The sequence below is a fragment of the Equus asinus genome, chromosome 6, assembly GCF_041296235.1.
Source record: "Equus asinus isolate D_3611 breed Donkey chromosome 6, EquAss-T2T_v2, whole genome shotgun sequence".
NCBI lineage: Eukaryota > Metazoa > Chordata > Mammalia > Perissodactyla > Equidae > Equus > Equus asinus.
In genome coordinates this window covers 76,595,253-76,615,071 of record NC_091795.1, presented here as the reverse complement: position 1 = coordinate 76,615,071, position 19,819 = coordinate 76,595,253, and the positions used below count along the sequence as shown (strand labels likewise).

At 44.5% G+C, this 19,819-nt stretch overlaps 1 protein-coding gene across 14 annotated transcripts in view; it reads right to left on the bottom strand.

Moving 5' to 3' along the window:
• LOC106847249 (xanthine dehydrogenase/oxidase-like) overlaps nt 1-19,819 on the bottom strand; it is a 73,698-nt gene that overhangs the window by 49,493 nt on the left and 4,386 nt on the right. For 6 of the 14 annotated variants that reach the window (XR_011504114.1, XR_011504115.1, XM_044772197.2 and 3 more), the window contains exons 2-7: nt 18,143-18,200; nt 15,231-15,327; nt 13,881-13,989; nt 7,341-7,427; nt 3,188-3,314; nt 2,202-2,263 (exon numbers count right to left, since the gene is read on the bottom strand). Coding sequence is in view for 12 of the 14 variants with exons in the window: in XM_044772197.2 (XP_044628132.2) it covers nt 2,202-2,263; nt 3,188-3,314; nt 7,341-7,427; nt 13,881-13,989; nt 15,231-15,327; nt 18,143-18,200 (540 nt within the window). In the remaining 2 variants the exon portion in view is untranslated. Of the gene's footprint in view, nt 1-2,201; nt 2,264-3,187; nt 3,315-3,603; nt 3,625-5,349; nt 6,320-7,340; nt 7,428-13,880; nt 13,990-15,164; nt 15,328-18,142; nt 18,201-19,819 lie in introns of those variants that run through there. The other 8 variants (XM_044772200.2, XM_070512320.1, XM_070512321.1 and 5 more) reach the window with 5 other exon arrangements.

The window sequence follows — 19,819 nt, the reverse complement described above, 5'->3', positions numbered from 1 at the left end:
TACTATAGTGCTTCTTCTCATCTTTCTTCTTGCAGTAGGAGGGTTGCAGGGAGCCTAAGTTAAGTGAGGAGAGCCTGCACACAGGGAGCCATCAGCCTCACTCACCAGTCCTTGTGGGGAAGAATGTATTTCACAGAAGTACATTTTCCAGGTAATTGAAATGCCAGCATATTCTTACTTAGATTTTTTTCTTCATAATTCATTGATGAGTTCAGGACATAAATTATTGTGATTTACAATAATTGGTCACTGCCCTCAAGGTCTACTGTGGCTGAATAAGGCTGTTTTGTTTCCCCAGAGAGATTTCCACTTTTCTCAAAGACTGCTGAGTTTGTGCTTATTTTTGTGGTTCCTCCCTTTCCTTCCTTGCTGCTAGATGAACATTGTCATTTCTTGCTGGGAATAGTGTGCCTTGCTCTAGCAGAACTTCCTCACCCTTTTCTAGAGCGTGCAATGGCCGTGAAAACTGGAGCACTAAGTTAGTTGGAACTGTGTGTAGAATAAGAGTTAAAAGGCTCTGGATAAAGGCCTTGGGGGCCTCCAGTGAACAACGTGCACAAGCTTCTGAGCACACTCTGCATGCTGGTCAGTTTGGCTGCTCAGAGCCCTCAGCTCTGCTCTGCACTGCTCTGCCGGCTGGATTGGAGGGCTGCTCCTTACAGTGGAATCGGGAACCATCTCAACAATGATAAAACTCCAACCCTGGGAAGGAGCAGAGTTGTCAGCTACTCTCAAAAGCCCTTCTCTTTACAGAAACTAGGAGGGCTGGTTAGACTGTAGCTCTTTGAGAAGCCTCCTAGAAAATAAACACACGGGCAAGATGAACAATCCCTGGTTCTCAGGAAAGCCTGAGCAATTTATGAAGATCCAACATTGAGTAATGAAGGAAATGCATCCTCATCCTAATTTATAGTTGCCATTTATTGAACACTTAAGATGTGCCAGGCATTGTTCTAAGAGCTTTACAAGAAGTACATTCCACAGACACTATAAGGAGGTATTATTATAATCCCCATTTTAGAAACATGGAAATTTGCCCAAAGTTAAGCATCAATTAAATGATGGAATGGAGGTCCGGCTCCGTGGCCAAGTGGTTAAGTTTGCGCGTTCCGCTGCGGTGGCCCAGGGTTCAGATCCTGGGCACGGACATGGCACTGCTCGTCAGGCCACATTGAGGCATCGTCCCACATCCCACAACTAGAAGGACGTGCAACTAAGATATACAACTGTGTACTGTGGGGGGTTTGGGGAGATAAAAGCAGAAAAATAAATGTTGGAATGGGATTTGAACCCACAACTGCGGAGTCCGAATCGGAGCTTTTATTTTCATTTAAATTCACATCTCCTGGTTCCTCATCATCAACAGCACTCCGCAGGGTGTGGTGTTTTCCATCCTCACAGGCCTGTCTCCATCTCTATCCCTTTCGATTTATTTGGATGAAACCCTCCTTTTTGTAATGTGCCAACACTAGAGGTCAGTGAAGATCATGAGAGGCTGGGACTCTCTCCTCAACCCTGAATCAAATTGAGAGGGGACAGTTTGATAGGAGTGAGGATCAATCTGGCCTAGTTGGGGAATCAGGTGAAATCTGGGGAAATTAAGCCAAGAAAGGAGAGACCAGCCCTCTGTTCCTGTTGCCAGAAGGCAGGTGTGTGTCTGTGTCTATAATCTCATGTTCACCCATCCCGGCTGTGGTTTCTCACTCAGAGTTACATGAACAATGCAAGAGTTCAGGAACTGTCTGGAGACCTCATTAGCAGCATAAGCTTGGCAGACTGCCAACTGCAGAAAGCATCTGGGGAAGGAAAGGAGGAGGGGCGCAGTGCTGACTCAGGCTGGGTTGTTATTAAATGCCACATTCAGCACCTCTGCCATGGGCTGAGTGTGCCAGTCTCCAAGGGAAGCTGCCGAGCCCAAATGCCCTGGAGGAAGTCAGCTCTTGGTTAGCATGCCTCTTCCAGGAACCAGCTCTCCAAGCCTTGTAGAGAAGAGAAGTCTCCATTCTATTGACGACAACCCCTCCCTGAATAAGAATAGCAGGATCCACTGTCCCTGTCAGGTTCCCAGCTGGAGGGCCAGCCACTGGCCATCTTAGCTTTCTTTGCTGTAATCCAGAGGCCCTTGCCATCCCTCCCAACTGTGATCCCTGAGTGTCTGCCCTTTGGGAGCAGGGCCACACTGTCCTGGGGCCCCCACTTACCCTGGCGAAGGTCCGGAAGCCCTGGAGGATGGGTCTGTAGCCTGTGCAGCGGCACAGGTTCCCTGTGGTACAAAGAAAGAGCTGCAGTGTCAGCAGAGACTCCAGGGCAGGTGAGGGGTTTGTGGCTTTGCTCCCGGCTCAGTTAGATGCTCTCTTTCCACATTCTGTTTCCTCTGCCTGTAACCCTCCTCTTCCTCCTTGTCTTCCTGACTTCAAAGCATCTAACATGTCTTCCAGGAAGCCTTCTTAGAATGCCCAGACTGAATCAGGTGCCCCTCCTACGTGCTCCCCTGGTGACCACTCATGGCTTCATCAGTGAGCCTATCAAACTACATCGTCTTTCTCTTCAACATATGAACTCCTTGAGAGTGGGGACTGTGCCTTTCATCCCTGTGTCCCTTGTACCCGGTATGGTGCCTGACATATGATAGGACTCAATATAATGGATTGAATAAGTGATGGATTGAATGATGAATGGAGGAGCATTCTTCTCTATGCAATTCCGAGGAACAGACACCTGGTCCAGACTCCTGGGCCCATTCACAGAAGGAAAACTGGGAAGCCAGTCTCTTCCCAAGGCTCAGAATCATGGTCACCGTCCTCATAGGTGGCCTTTGCCCTGCAGAGTCCTGTTGTGGTGAAAGCTGAGAGGGAAGGAAGCCATGTCACTAGCTTCTGTAGAGTTTTCCAAATGATCTTCTCCTGTGCCAGCCACCCACTGCCACCTGGTCCCAGTGCAGGGGGAGGGCAGGAAGACAAACACTAAAGCAGAAGACCCCAGGAGGTCACCGAACCACACAGTGTTCTAAGAGAGGGCCAACCTTCCAGTAGATCTTAGCCGCCACGTCGGGGTGGCCTGAGCCTTTCTTGCAAAGGTCAGTGCCCTGAACTCCTAGCCCACTCCTGGCTTCCACTCTGGCCCGGCCCAACCTCTGCAGAGCCCCCTTTGCCATCCCACCTCCCTGGCTGTGCTTCAAGGCCGGTACCTTGCAAGGCATCCTCGATCTCCTCCATGGTGGGCTCGGGCTGGTTCCGGAGCAGTGTGTACATGCTCATGACGATGCCAGGGGTGCAGAACCCGCACTGGGACCCATGGCTTTTGGCAATTCTCTCCTAAAAGGGGAAGAAGATGTAGACACTTGCATTGGCAAAACCCCTCCCAGGATCCCTACACAACTGAACTGAAGTCAGCCCATGTTGACAGATAGTGTGGAGTAGCAGTCACTCCACAAAGTCAAATCCTGGTGACATCCCTCACCAACTGTGACCTTGGCCAGATTACCAAGCCTCTCTGAGCCATATGTTCCTCATCTGTATGATGAGGAATGTCCTACTATTTACCTCTAGAGCTGTGGTGAGGATTCAATGAGATAATTCACATGAAACTCCTAACATTTTTTACCTGGCATACAGTAGGTTGTCAATCACTGTCAGTTATTAGTAGGAAAGCCCCTTCAACGAATAGGAGTCATGAGAACCAGAAGGAGCTTCTCAGCCTGCCTTGAGTTGAGGTGGAAGAAAGCCGAGAGATTTGTCCAAGTGAAAGACCTATGTCCTGTTCTCATAACTACACTATCCCACAATCCAACCCAACAAGTATTTATTAACAACAAACTGAATACATTTTGTTCCAAAAAGAATACCATTTATTCTTAAGTGAAGAAAGCCCATGATGTCCACTGGGGATATAAGAGTTGGGAAACATGTCATACAGAATTTGCTATATGTGTTGACTGTCACAGAATTTTCATTGAAATATGCAAGACTTTCATTACAAGGATATTCCTCACATTCATATTTTTTCTCTCTCTTGGGAGTCTCTCTTGGTACTTATGATAAGTAAAATTGCTAGACTATTGTATCCCCAGTGCCTAGCATGTAGTCAGTCATTTTATAAATATTTACTGAGAACCTGTTATTTGCCAGGCATGGCAAAGACTGTGGGCACAGAACACTGACGAGAGATGAGGTCACTGGTCTCATGAAGCTCATGTCCTAGTATGGGAGATACTGACAAAAACAAACAAGAAAACACCAGGTGGAGGTCAGTGCTATGTAGAACATTAGTACTGGATGACATGAGCTGGAGTGACGAGTGGTTACTCGGAGTGGCCAAAAATGTGTGCTCTGGAAAGGTGACCTTTACGTTAAATTTAATAACTTGATTAGGATCAGGGAAAAGTGTATTCCATGTAGAAGGTACAGCAAGGGCAAAGGCCCTGAGTACAGCAAATACACAAGCCTGGTGCTGGAGTTGCTGAAAGGCCAGTGTGGGTGGAACCCACTGGAACAAGAGAAGTTGGCTGGGGGAATAGGCAGCAGCCAGATCATGCAACTCTTCATAAGCCAGGGGAAGGATCCAGAATTTTATTCTGAGTGTGATGGGAAGCCATTAGGGGAGTTTCAGCAGGATGTGATATTATCTAATTTATGATTTTAAAGAATTGCTCTAGCTGTTGTGTGGGACAAGGGTTGTAGGGGGCAAGGGCAGAAACAGGAGACCAGGACATTATAGTGGTCCAGGCAGGAGGAGTGGTGGCCCTGACCAAGCAGCAATAGGAGAAATGGAGAGAAAAGGAAGGTTTAATTTCAGGCTGTGGAGGTACAGAAGACAGTACTGGATGGGTTGGGTGTGGTGTATGAAGGAAAGAATCATAAGTGGCTCCTAGATTCATGTCATAAGCAATTGGTTGGATGCTTTTGCCATTGGCTCAGATAGAGGAACGATTACCCCTAAGAGAGAACTAGAAACTGGATAAAAAGAATTCCCATGAAAAGGGGCAGTGCTGACTGAGGTGGAAAAGTCAGAAAATCCTTTCTGGGGAGAAAACAGCCACCTTATGGCTGCAAAGCTTCATGGCTGGTCAGGAGCAACCTTCAGGTACAAAGCCTTCCCTGGAGGAGTGGGGGATCTGAACAGGGGAGCATTACTACAACAAGCAGCTTTTAAACTCAGCACAAGATGAGTGTCATAATATATGGCATTGTGGCCTATTAACAGCAATGGGGAATACCCCTAGAAAAGCTATCAGACATAAGAGGAAAAAAAATCCTTCTCTTCAAGGGCCCATGCACACATTTGCCCATTTCAGAAAGCTAACTAAAATCACCAGAAAGGTGCACTGTCCTTTGGTGAAAAGAGACTCACCTGATAGGCTCCAGGGGCCTCTCAGTGAGGGGTGAGACCTCTCCAGGAACTGAGACATTGGCTACAGCCATTATTGTGACCCAGCACGAGCATACTGACACAGATGCTGGCAGACACCATTTGTGGTCTTCCCCTGGCCTGTTAGCTCAGGGATCTGCCCCACCCACTAGATCACCTATTTTTGAGAGTGAAATCAGCATCCTGGCAGAGTGAGTTTCCCCTGCAATCTCTCACCTCCAACATACAATGAAAAGGACATTCATACTCCAACAGAGGACACCCAAACACAACACAAAAGACGTTGGAGAGACCCACACAGCCATATGATGGAAAGCAGAGAGGCTGGAGCAGCCATGGAGGAGGTGGAATGGGTTAAGAGAAAGCTTCACTTCCTCCCCTAAAGACTGTGACCTGGGACAATGGGAGGCCACTGAGAAGGAAGGAATGGAGGAGGGGACATCATTTGTGGGAACATCCAGGATCCCTGAGGGCCCTTGCAGCCTATAGGGAAGCCCTCTACCAGGGCGAAAGCTTTTGCCGGGGGTGAGGGGGGAGTGACCTTATCAAGCCAACTCCCCAGGAGAGCAGATAACAAGAGCAGAGTGAGAAAGCCCTGAGAGCATGCAGAAGAAAGTACCCTTTGCCCCATGCACCCAGCCCAGCTCCACTGCCTGGGATCTCGTGGAAGGCAGAGGGCTTAGAATATGTGGCTCTTGACCCTCACCCAGAGGCAATAGGCAGTAACTGTGACCAAATACCAGGATGCAAAAAAACAGAGCCACTCCCTCGAACAATATCAAACATTATATTAGATCTCCAAACCACAGAGAAAATGACAAGTACCCAGAAATCATTCCAGAGGACACAGAAATATGTAATCTAAATGACAAAGAATTCAAAATAGCTATCATCAAAAAACTCAACTAGTTAAAATAGAATGTAGAGAAGCAATTCAATGAGTTTGGGAGCTACTTCACAAAAGAGATTGAAAGTATAAAGAACCAATCAGAAATATTAGGGATGAAAGACACAATGGAAGAAATAGAGCACCTATTTAATCTAGCTCAGCCAGGGCAGGCTACCCACCCTAGAGGCTGACCCCAGCCAAAAGGAAGCCCTTGGGCAGCTTGTGGGCCCCCATAAGCAGGGTGCCTTGAGCCTCTGCAACCTGGGCATGGGTCTGCTTCTGCAGGGTAGGGCATGTGTGAGGGATGGGCCTTCATTGATGCAGTATATGAGACCCCTGCAGCTTGAGTCTACTTTAGGAGGTCATGGTAAATGCATGGGACAGGACTGTGTTGATGGGCTATGTGACCATGAAGGTGGTGGGGCATATAAGCTGCAGCAGACAAGTGTTTCTCAAACAGCCACATAGGGGATCAGCCCCACCTTCCAAAGCCTGAAAAACTTGGATGCTCCCATGCCTGGAGGCAGCTCCACTTTGCTGAAACTCTGAGAGAGCTGACAACAGCTTTGCAGGCCAGAGGCCTACAGCAATTGTAAGCCCCTGAGCCTAGCACCAGCCATCCTGGGGGCCTACTCACTTAACAGAGAAACTGCAACAGGAATGTGCTATTAGACCTTTATCCACCTGTGCTGGGGCTCGCCACACCTGATACACTGACTGAAAGGACCATAGCAGCCGCATGCAGCTGAGCATTATAACCAGCCAGCCAGGGGGACAGGCCAGCCTCCCCAGGAACCTGCAGCAAGAGCAACACTGCCATAACAGGAGGACACATGTAGTCCACACAGGGGACTCTCCTAGAACATTTGGAACTGGTGACAAGAGGGAAGCACACTGCTGGACTTCATAAGGCATCTCTTTCATAAGGCCACCTTTCCAAGATTGGGGGACATAGCTGACCCTCCTAATACATAGATATAAGCACAGAGAAAGAGGCAAAATGAGGAGGCAAAGGAATATATTCCAAGTAAGGGAACAGTACCAAACCCCAGAAAAAGAACTAAACAAAACAGAAATAATCTACCTGACAGAGTTCAAACAAAGAGTCATAAGGATGCTCACTGATCTTAGGAGAAGAATGAATGAACGCTGTGAGAACTTCAAGAAAAACCTGGAAAATACAAAAAAGAACCAATCAGAAATGAAGAATACAACACTGGAAGTGAAAACTTCACTAAATGGACTCAATATTCTAGTACATGATACAGAAGAATGGATCAGCGAGCTGGAAGAGATACTGAAGGGAATCACCCAAGCTGAACAGATAGAAGAAAAAGGAATTAAAAATAATGTGGATGGTCTAAGGACCTCTAGAACAACATCAAGTGTGCTAACATCCGTGTTATAGGTGTCCCAGAAGGAGAAGAGAGAGACAAAGGGGCAGAGAATCTATTTGAAGAAATAATAGTGGAAAATTTTCCTACCTTAAAGAAGGAAACAGACATCCAGGTATAGGAAGCACAGAAAGCACCAAACAGCATAAACCCAAAGAGGCCCATACCAAGACACATTATAATTAAAATGTCAAGAATTAAAGATAAAGAGAGAATCTGAAAAGCTCCAAGAGAAAGGCAACAAGTTACACAAAAAGAACACCCCAAAAGGCTATCAGCTGAGTTCTCAGCAGAAACCTTACAGTCTAGAAGGGAGTGGCACGATATATTTGAAGTGCTGAAAGGAAAATACCTACAACCAAGAATATTCTACCTGGCAAGATTATCATTCAGAAAGGAAGGAGAGATAAAGAGTTTCCTGGGCAAGAAAAATTAAAGGAGTTTATCGCCAAGATACCAGTTTTAAAAGAAACGCTAAAGGGACTTACTCAAGTGGGAAAGAGACCACAAAATGGAATAAGAAAATTATTTTTTAAAAAGGCAATAAGACCCCTCATCAAGGCAAATATACAATAAAGGTATCAGGTCAATCACTCTATGAAGCTAATATGGAGGTGAAAGAACAAAAGTACAAAAATTATCTATTTCAATGATAGGAGGGTAACAGATTCACATGTACAGAAAAAAGGTTAAATGATATAAAACATAAATTGTGGGAGGAGGGGAGTAAAAGAGGAAAGCTTTTATCAAGACGTCAAACTAAAGAGAACATCAACTTAAAATAGATTGCTATATACATAGGTTATTATATATGAACCTCATGGTAATTACAAACCAGAAACCTACAATAGATACACAAAAAATCGAGAAAGGAACCCAAACATAATACTAAAGAAAACCATCAAACCACAAGGGAAGAGCACAAGGGAAGAAGAAAGGAACAGAGAAGAACTATTAAAACACCAAAAAAAAGGAAAAAAATGGGAATAAGTACATTTTACAAAAGCTACGTTCAACTTCAACAGACTAAAGGCACCAATCAAAAGGCATAGTGTGGCTGATTGGATAAAAAAACAAGACCCATATATTTGCTGCATACAAGAGAAACACTTCAGACCTAAAGACACTCACAAACTGAAAGTGAAGGGATGGAGAAAGATACTCTGTGGAAATGTCAATGAAAAGAAGCTGGGGTAGCAATACTTATCTCAGACAAAATAGACTTTAAAACAAAAACTGTTAACAAGAGACAAAGAAGGACACTACATAATGATAAAGGGAACAATCCAACAAGAGCATGTAACACTTGTAAGTATGTATGCAGCCAACATAGGAGCACCTAAATATATAAAGTAATTATTAACAGACATAAATGGAGAAAAAGACAGCAACATAATGATATTAGGGGACTTTAACACTCCACTTACACCAATGGATAGATCATCCAAACAGAAGATCAATAAGGAAACATTGGCCTTAAATGACGCATTAGACCATATGGACTTAGTAGATAAATACAGAACATTCCATCCAAAAAGCACATTCTTTTCAAATGTGCATGGAATATTCTCCAGGATAGATCACATATTAAGCCACAAAATAAGTACCAAAAATCAAGGAAAATTGAAATAATACCAAGCATCTTTTCTGACAACAACAGTATGAAACTAGAAATCAACTACAGGAAGAAAATCAGAAAACCCACAAATATGTTGAGATTAAACAAAATGCTGCTGAAGAACAATTAGGTCAATGAAGAAATCAAAGGAGAAATCAAAAAATACCTGGAGACAAACGAAAATGAAAATATGACATGCCAAAATTTATGGAATACAGCAAATATGATTCTAAGAGGGAAGATTATAGCAATACAAACACACCTTGATGAACAAGAAAAATCTCAAATAAACAATCTAACAATTCACCTAAAGGAACTGGAAAAATAAGAACAAAAAAAAGCCCCAAATCAGCAGAAGAGAGGAAATAATAAAATTCAGAGCAGAAATAAATGAAATAGACACTAAAAAAGCAATAGAAAAAAATCAATGAAACGAGATTTTTCTTTGAAAAGATAAACAAAATTGACAAGACTTTAACTAGACCAACCAACAAAAAAAGAGAGAAGCCTCAAATAAATAAAATGAGAAATGAAAGAGTAGAGATTACAATGGACACCTCACATATACAAAAGATTATAGGAGAATACTATGAAAAGCTATACACCAAAAATGGGATAATCTAGAAGAAATCAATAAATTCTTAGATTTATACAACCTTACAAAACTGAATCAAAAGGAAATAGAGAATTTGAATAGGCCAATCACCAGTTAGGAGGTTGAAACAGTAATCAAAAACCTCCCAATAAATAAAAGTCCAGGACCAGACAGCTTCCTTGGTGAATTGTACCAAACATTCAAAGAAGACTTAATACCTATCCTTCCAAAACTCATCCAACAAATTGAAGAGGAGGGGACACTTCCTAACTCATTCTATGAAGACAAAAGTACCCTGATTTTAAGATCAGACAAGGACAACACAAAAAGAGAAAATTAGAGCACCAATCACTAATGAACATCACTGCAAAAATGCTCAACAAAATACTTGCAAATAGAATACAATGATACATTAAAAAGATCATACACCATGATCAAATGTGATTTATTCCAGGGATGCAGGATGCTTCAACAACTGCAAATCAATCAATGTGATAACACTACATTAGCAAAATGAAGAATAAAAATCACATGATCATCTCTGTAGATGCAGAGAAAGCATTTGACAAGGTATGGCATCCATTCATGATAAAAACTCTGAATAAAATGAGTATAGAAGGAAATTATCTCAACATAATAAAGGTCATATATGACAAATTCACAGCTAATGTCATTATCAACAGAGAAAAACTTAAAGCTATCCTTCTAAGAACAGAAACCAGACAAGGAGGCCAACTTTCACCACTCTTATTTAACATAGTATAGAAGTCTTAGCCAGAGCAATCAGGCAAGAAAAAGAAATAAAATGGATCCAAATTGTAAAGTAAGTTGTGAAACTATCACTGTTTGCAGATGAAAGGATTTTATATATAGAAAACCCTAAAGAATCCACCAAAACTCTTTTAGAAATAATGAATATGGTAAAGTTGCAGGATACAAAGCCAACATATAAAAATCAGTTGGATTTCTATGCACTAACAACAAAGTAGCAGAAAGATAAGTTAAGAATACAACCCCAGGACCTGGCTCGGTGACATGGTGGTGAAGTTTGTGCATTGCACTTTGGTTGCCCACAGTTTGTGGGTTCAGATCCTGGGCGTGGACCTACGCACTGCTTAGCAAGCCATGCTGTGGAGGCATCCCCTATACAAAGTAGAGGAAGATTAGCACAGGCGTTTCTCAGGGACAATTTTTATCAAACAAAAAGAGGAAGATTGGAGATGTTATAACTGGAACAATCTCCCCCCACACACACAAAGAATACAACCTCATTTACAATTTCAATAAAAAGAATAAAATACTTAGGAAGCAATTTAACCAAAGAGGTGAAAGACCTGTACACTGAAAACTATAAAACATTGTTGAAAGAAATAGAAGAAGACACAAAGAAATGAAAAAATATTCCATGCACTTGGATTGGAAGAATTAACTTAGTTAAAATATACATATTTCCTAAAGCAATCTACAGATTCAGTGCAATCTCTATCAAAGTTCCAATGACATTTTTCACAGAAATAGAAGAATACTAAAATTTATTTGGAACAACAAAAGACCCTGAATAGCCAAAGCAGTCCTGAGAAAAAAGAACAAAGCTGGAGGTATCACAATCTTTGCCTCAAAATATACTACAAAGCTATAGTAACCAAAACAGCACGGTACTGGCACAAAAAGTGACATACAGATCAATGTAACAGAATAGAGAGCCCAGAAATAAACCCACACATTCATGGACAGCTAATTTTTGACAAAGCAGCAAAGAATATACTAGAGAGAAAGGACAGTCTCTTCAATAAATGATGTTGGGAAACTAACAGCCACATGCAAAAGAATGAAAGTAGACCATTATCTTACACCATGCACAAAAATTAACTCAAAAATGGGTTAAAGACTTGAAAGTAAGAACTGAAACCATGAAACTTCTAGAAAAAAGAACCAACAGAAAAAATAAAGAAATGGGACTACCTCAAACTAAAAAGCTTCTGCACAGCAAAGGAAACCATCAGCAAAATGAAAAGACAACCTAACAATTGGGAGAAGATATTTGCAAACCATATATTTGATAAGGGGTTAATATCCAAAATATATAAAGAACTCATACAACACAACAAAAAATAAGTAACAACCCACTTAAAAAATGGGCAAAAGATCTGAACAGATATTTCTTCAAAGGGATATATAGATTGCCAACACGCACATGAAAAGAGGTTCAACATCACTAATCGTCAAGGAAATTCAAATCAAGACTACAATAAGATATCACCTCAGGCCTGTCAGAATTATTAACAAGACAGGAAGTGAGCAATTTTGGAGAGGATGTGGAGAAAAGAGAATTCTCATACACTGTTGGTGGAAGTGCCAACTGGTGCAGCCACTATGGAAAAGAGTATGGAGAGTCCTCAAAAAATTAAGAATAGAACTACCATATGATTTAGCTATTCCACCTCTGGGTATTTATGCAAAGAACATGAAAACACAAATGAGTAATGATATATGCCCCTCTATGTTCATTGCAGCGTTATTCACAATAGCCAAGAGTTGGATGCAACCTAGGTGCCCTTCAAGGGACGAATGGATAAAGATGTGGTCTATATACACAATGGAATACTACTCAGCCATAAAAAAGGATGAAATCTGGCCAACTGTGACAACACGGATGGACCTTGAGGGTATTATGCTAACCGAAATAAGTCAGAGGTAGAAAGTCAAATAGCATATTATCTCACTCATAAATAGGAGATAAAAACAGTAACAAACAAACACAGACAGAATGAGATTGGATAGGTGGTTACAAGAGGAGAACAGGGGGATGGAGGAGGGTCAAAGGGGTAATTAGGCACATGTGTGTGATGATGGATTATAATTAGTCTTTGGGTGGTGAACATGATATAATCTAAACAGAAATCAAAATATAACGATGTACACCTAAAATTTATAAAATGTTATAAACCAATGTTACGATAATAAAAAAAATTTTAAAAAGGAAAATTACAAGCCCTAATTCACCTTCTCATATCTCCTGAGGTTGGGCAAGTTTGGTAATTTCCCCTTTTCCTGGCTAAGAAACGAAGCTGTAGAGGTGAAGCAATACCACCGTCACCCTGCTCTGACCTCCCGCGACTGGTCTAAGATGCTCCTCCCGAGGAAAACAATCACCTTGTTCAGTGAGGGGCCCACATTTATAGACACACATAAGGTGCCCAAGGAAGGTGTGATCTGAACATCACGTCTCCTCAAATGGTCTGGGGAGGATTAAGACTTGGGCTAGCCTTGGCACCTTCTGTGACTGTAATCTCCCAAAGACCCCCTGCCTCAGTTTCCCCAGCACTGGCAACAATGGCCTTTCCTTCCCATAGTTCTCTGTTCCCACTGTGCTCTATTCCACTTTGCCTAAGGGCATCCTGATTCTCTCCACAAAACCTCCCAGATTACTGCCCCCTCTTCCCAGAAGCATCTCTAATTTCACTCCATTCCCAGGTGGCCTGGGAGAACGCCTTGGTCAGACACTCATATGTCTCAATTCTCTTCTTCAGGCCTTGTTGGCCTCCACTATAGTGATTGTGGAGACCTAGATGTCCACATTTGTATTATCTATGGGTGGGAGGAAAAATGTGCAATGGAATTACCATGTGAGGGAGCAGGGAGTGGGTGTGCTTTTTGTCAAGGGGCACAGAGGATCTGGAATCTTGAATCTAGGAAGGCTGAGGGGTTCCTAAACACACTAGGGTCAAGGTGAGGAAGTTCCCCTGCCTCTTCGCCCTCCAGTTCTGGCACAGCTGGACTGCCCTGGCCGCCAAATCCAGCTGACCTCTTGGTTCTTTCAGGGCTATGTGATGTTACATCCACCCCCACCACAGGAGGGAGCTTCACCACTGGGCACCTCCCTTTTCTACCTCACAGACCCTGGGGAGATGGAGAAGGGCCCAGCCACAATGCCTCCTCTGCCCAGGCAGTGACGCTCAACCCAGCGACACAAAGCAAGTCTGCAGCCTTGGCATGAGCCTCCTCTCCCCTGGTTACCTGCACAGGATGCAGCCTTGTCTTGGTGCTTCCTATTCCTTCCACAGTCGTCACGGCAACGTGGTGCAAGGAACAGATGGGGGCCAGGCAGGCATTGGCAGGAAAGTGGCTGGAACCCCAGATTAAGGTCATTCCATTGTCCACTCAGGTCACAAGACTGAATCTGAGGACAGGGCCCGGGAGACTTGGTGACGCTTTGTGTCATTTCTCTTCACTCGACATTTTGTTCTTGTATCTTCTATGAGGTGTCCTCACCTCTCCACCCAAGACTCTGGGCTAGGGACAAAGGAAGCTCTCCCTCAGGTGAGGCCAGAGCCCCCCCAGAGTCCTGTGGCATCAGGCATCCGTGCACCCTAGGCCTCCGAGCTGGAGCAAGGGAGCTAGGGTCACTTTCAGCCGCCTCTTACTAATCCTGACACTGGAGGCTGTGTCAAGAGGAAGTTTCTGGCAGGTTTCATGTCCAATACATGCTCTGCTCTCTGCAGGGCCCTTCCTTAGCCTCTTCAATTTCAGAACTTCCAGTCACTTTTGCTTCTCTGCTTTCACCCACCTCTATTTCTCCAGTTCCTCCCTGGGAAGAAGGGAGGGAAAATCCCCAGGGAGCATGAGACACAAACTGCTTAGAGAGAGTTAGCTTGCCTCCCTTCCTTTATCCATCACTCATTCACTTATACAATCAATATGAGGTCTTGGGTGCCAACCATGTGCCAGGTACCCTGCTGAGGGCTGAGAAATAAAGGTGAAAAAGATGAAATCTTTGTTCTTTAATAGCTTGCAATCAACCCAGGAAAATAGAAGCCAGAGTGAAGATGCAATTTAAAGATCTTGTGGAAAGCACATCAGGAGGGCTGTGCACAGGGCACTCTATGGGACTAGCACAGACAAAGGGCACCTAACCCATCTTGGGAGATCAAGGAAGACTTCCTGGAGGAGGTGATATTTTGCCCAGTCCTAAAGAACTAGTAAGAGTTAACCAAGTAGACAAGTCCTGGAAGAAAGGACATTCAAGACTTGGGAAACAGCTTATACCAAGACCAAGAAATGAGTGAACATGGAGCATTAGTAGTTCAAAATTGTCTCTGTGTGACTGGAGTGCTGAGCTCATGACGAGAAAGCAAACTGGAGAGGAAAGGTGGGGCATGTTGGGAAGGCCTTCCTGTGCTAAGCAAAGAGATTGGAGTTTATTCTGGGGGCAATGAACCCCTATTGAAGGAGTTCATGGAATGTGAAATGAGTCTGGAGTTTAGAAAGGTCACATGTGCACACACACACACATGTACTCACTCACTCACAAGCTGACCCCTGCATCACAGTCCTCACACGGGCAACCAGCCAGCAGGCAAAGGATACACGATCTTGTTCTGGAGACGATCATACTTGGAAAACATCACAGTGCAAGCCCCGCAGCCCCCTTCGCCACAGCCAAGCTTGGTCCCGCTCAGCCCCACTGGGTGTTCATGGGTTAAGGAACATGAGCTCAGAGAAGAGAGTCTTAGCTGGGCTGCTGGGAAGTGCCTGGGCAGAGCTGCCAGTGTAGAGCCATCCACTGCCACACACAACCTCAGGGCCTTCACCCCAGGGAGGCAGCACACCCACAGGGCCTCCCCATTCGGAGAGCCTGCACTTACACAGGAAGGCAGGGAATGGGCCATCTCCACTGTTCAGAAGGGGAAAGTCATCAGGGTCTTATCAGACAGCACCCAAGTATCCTCCCCTGGGAATGCACTTCTAGGACTTGAACTTGACTGGGACTTGAGACCTGAAGACTTTTCTTGGTGTCAGGATATTCCCTCTGTGGTCTTCTAGGCCCCCAACACTGTGGTCTCACCAAACTGGTAAATGAGGCACCTCAAACACCGAGCAAGTGGGGCAGCCCTCATGTCACCTGAGCTGGTTATGCAATGAAGCCACTTGGGCCACACTGAGACAGCAATCTGTTCAGGGACTTGCTGGGTGCTGCATTTTCACCCTATACCTTTCGGGCTGACAGGACCCAAAATTATGGGTGGACCAGGAGCTTTTGAAAATGTAGTCCATAAGACATGTGAATGGAAATTAAAATGAACATATTTTTGGTATCAGGGACAAAACCCAAGCCATCTCTTCTACATACTTGAGGAAATCAACTGATACTTTGTGTTTGTAAAAGTGCCTAAGTAGTAAGCTATTCTAGAGGCTATGGCAGCCACTTTCCCTGAGACGTGCGGGCTCTGTTGCTTCTTTTCCCTCAGACCCGCAGGTCTCCAAGCCATCCAGTTACCTACCGAGGACAAGGGAGCTGAGATCATTATCATCTGACCACTTCCATCATTTTCAAAATAAAATTAACTAACAATGATATTGCATTTTATACTTGAAAACCACTTATAATTGTGGACCCACTTGACCTGCATAATAATTTAGTTAGCAGGTGGGGCAGGGACTACTATTTCCTCAAAGATTGAAAAAAAAATAAACAAGAAACTGAAACCCAAGAGGTAACAAGAGTCCTGCAAAGTAACACAGTCACTTGTGTTACCTCAGGTGTTAGGACCCAAACACAGTCATCTGACTCCAGAATGGGGGCTCCTCCTTCACCGTGCTGCTGCCTCTTTCAGAACACATCTGGGGCGGGCTTGCTGTGTCTTCAGTTATTCTCGTCACGAGTCAGGCTATATGCACTTATCAGCAGTCAGACAAGTCTAGGGGCACGTGAAGACCAATGACTGCAGCCCAAAGTCTAGCAAAGTCTTCTTCTAGCCTGAGGATCTTCCTGGAAGCCAAGGCAGAAGTCAGGGCTGCACTCTCCTCTCTTGCCCGGAACTCCCAGGAGTGACTCTCAGCACAGGCAGCAACAAGCCACAAGGACTCACATTTATGGGCCGATTTTCAGTTTGAGATTTCATTTGAGAGGTGACCTTTAAGCCAGCCAATTGCTCTGATAAGGGACATCTGAGGCTTTGGGGCCTTCAAAACATGTTGGAAAACTAAAATTGATGTCAACAATCTCTGAGAATGAGCCTTTTTTTCCCCAGACTTCTCAAGTAGATGGGCTGGAAATGCAGTTCCAATGCTGTCCCCTGATCCTACAGAGTGATTTCACCTGTACAAAAAGCCACCAGATTCCTCCAGACCTGCTCCCTCCAGGTCGAAACTCCAGGACTTAGTACAGCAGTGCCAGCCACCATCTGATAAGAGGTGAGTGACTAGGAGGTAAGGCCATGATTTCTGGCTTGCTTCCTTCCTTTGTTGTCCTAAGATATGTGCTTGGAATAAGGTACCAGACATCCCTGCCTCTAGGAGCATAAGTGGTTTGTTGACAGAGGTCAGGATGAGCATCGCCTGACAACAGACCACTGGAGAGTTTCCAGTATGTGTGGGGGGTTAAGATTGTGGCTCTAGGCTTTAGTCCAGGCTCTGCCAGCATTTTCCCAGAAGACACGATGGAGAGGCAGGTCCTTTAACCCATGCAGGCCTCACTTCCTCTTCTTGCTGTCAAAAGGTCTTGCTAAGGGAAGCAGTGAAATAACCTATACAATCACCTTGAATTCAGCCTGTGTATAGTAAATGCTCATTAAATGTTCACTCCTACTATATTTTCCCTGTTGTTTTGTTCTGGGATCACTGAAAGAACAAAAGGTATAGGGATCTTATAGAAGCTCTCCCCACCCTGAGAGAAGAGCAGCATCCCAGGTCGCCCTCAGGAAGTCCTTGCCCCAGGCCTCCTGGTGCCACTATTTCCACAATGGATGGCACCTCTCCACAGTTCCCCACCTCAGGCATCCCCTTCCTATCACACACCCCTTCCCCTCAGTTTCCCTCCTCCTTGGAAGAGCTAGAAACATTCCCCAGGAAGCCCATTTCTGTATTAGCAAAGATATTACCAAAGATCTGCTAAGGAAGTTGCCGCCCCTCCTGAGAGGGACCAACTATGAATTTCAACAGGGCTACTGAGGGCCTTTCAGAGCTGCTCATTTTAAGGCCCAGGACCAAACCTCGGCATTAGTAGAGTCTTAGCTGGAAGAGATCTTAAAGGACATCAAGAACAATCCTCTCATTCAACGGCTGAGAATTTAGACTCAGAGAGCTCAAATGACTTCCCAGGGTCACACAGCTGCTAAGTGACAGAGCTACAACTCGAACACAGGAGTCCAGAGCCCTAATCCAGTGCTCTTCCTCCACCCTCCACGGCCTCCCCACTAGTCACTAGAAAATGAGGGAAGGCCCAGAGAGTGAGTCCCACTGCCTCCCTCTCCCTCATCCCCACTCCAAAGTCAGGATACACTTTCTTCTCAGGTAGGCCAAAAGGGTTGTTTCTGGATCTGCATTTTTCTCCACCACCTACAAAAACAAAAGAAAAATATATAATGGGTCTACTTAGCCATTGTTTTACTCAAGAATTTGTAGAGCTAATGAGGATGTGCTAAATATATCATGAAAATTAAGCTGTTTTTCTTGATAATTCCATAAGAATGAACATTTTAACTGCAAGCCAAACTATGTACATGCTGTCATCCTTCTGTCTAAAATTCTAATGTTAGTGCTCAGCTCAGGACCCACCACAGAGCACTTAGGTGTTGCACCCACCATGCTGAGCTGACCAAGGCAAAGCCCACTTCCAATCAAATGTGTCCTCTCATTTCCAGCTGTTGGATCACACCTGTGAATGCCAGGGACAGCTGAGAGCAACAGCACGCAGATCTCTGGCTTTGTCTCTTGGAGTGTATACTCTCAGACAGAAGAGAGCCAGTCTGTAGGAGCTCAAAGCAGGGGACTGTCTGCACTGGGCTATCACAGCCAACAACATTAACAAGTCAGAAATGGAGGAGAAATCTCAAACCAAGGGTCCGCAAATGGAATGGTCAATCAGATGGAGCAGAAGGTTGTCTACAAAGGGAAGTGTGAGTTCCTGATGCAACTCACCAAAGGAAATCTATGAAAACCTGTTTCACTACTCCTCACGCATTATCAAGGGTGAAAGGGCATAGGTGATTGGGATGATTAAGGGGAGAGAATGTGTGATAAGAGTTTCTTCAGAGAGAACTGTACTATGAGTCTCACGTCTTCCTAAGGTCAGGAGGAGGAGGAATCTGCCTCACACCTCAGACTTTGTTGGGGGGCTTCCATAATGCTACATGTGAAGCTAACATGCGGCCTTTGTGGTACAGGGTTGTGGTGTTCTGGCATATCTAAGCAGCTGGAGAGATTCTTACCAGACAAGCGGAAGATGGGGTGAGCTCCCAGAGTTTGGGAGAGCAAAAGATGTGAAGTGTTGGCCGTGGACACCATAAGGCCATGCATGACAGAGAGAGCTGGCTTGGAGGGGTTTAAATCATTCTCAAAAAGGCTGACTACAGGAGGTACTGGGACCTCCCACAGAGCCTGTGTGGAGTGGCTGTCCCAAAGCTGGAGGCTGAGGGAGAGCAGCCAGCCTGAGAAAAGTGCATCACCAAGTCGTGAGATGTGTAATTGGATGTTCCCAGTAGTGGGAAGCCAACTTACAACAGCACCAATTAAATGAGACCTTTCTTGGCACCCTTACCTCTCTCTCCTGAATTGAGACTGTGTTTGGCAGCTTAGAAATGACCATAGGATTTTTATTGTCTAACGAGAATCACAGGGTCATGAAACTGCCAGAATTTCCCCCTTGAATAAACTTTAAAGGAAAGGGGAAGATAAAATGAATTGTCTTTTATGATTACATCCCACAAGTCCAGCTTGTTCAAAGTCCTGGTTATAAAATTCACACAGGGAGCCGATTCTTTTCTCTTGGAGAAGAAATCACAAATGCACAAAATGAAGATCCTTATCACCTTTGTCATAGAGGCAGCTAGAGCTCTTAGCTCACCACCTCTCTGCAAGTTATCCCTTCCTCGTGTTCTATACCTCTGCTTCATCACGTTGGTTCTCTCCTCAGCACCCGGTGACCTCCCACAAATTCAAGGTATCATCCAAGCTCC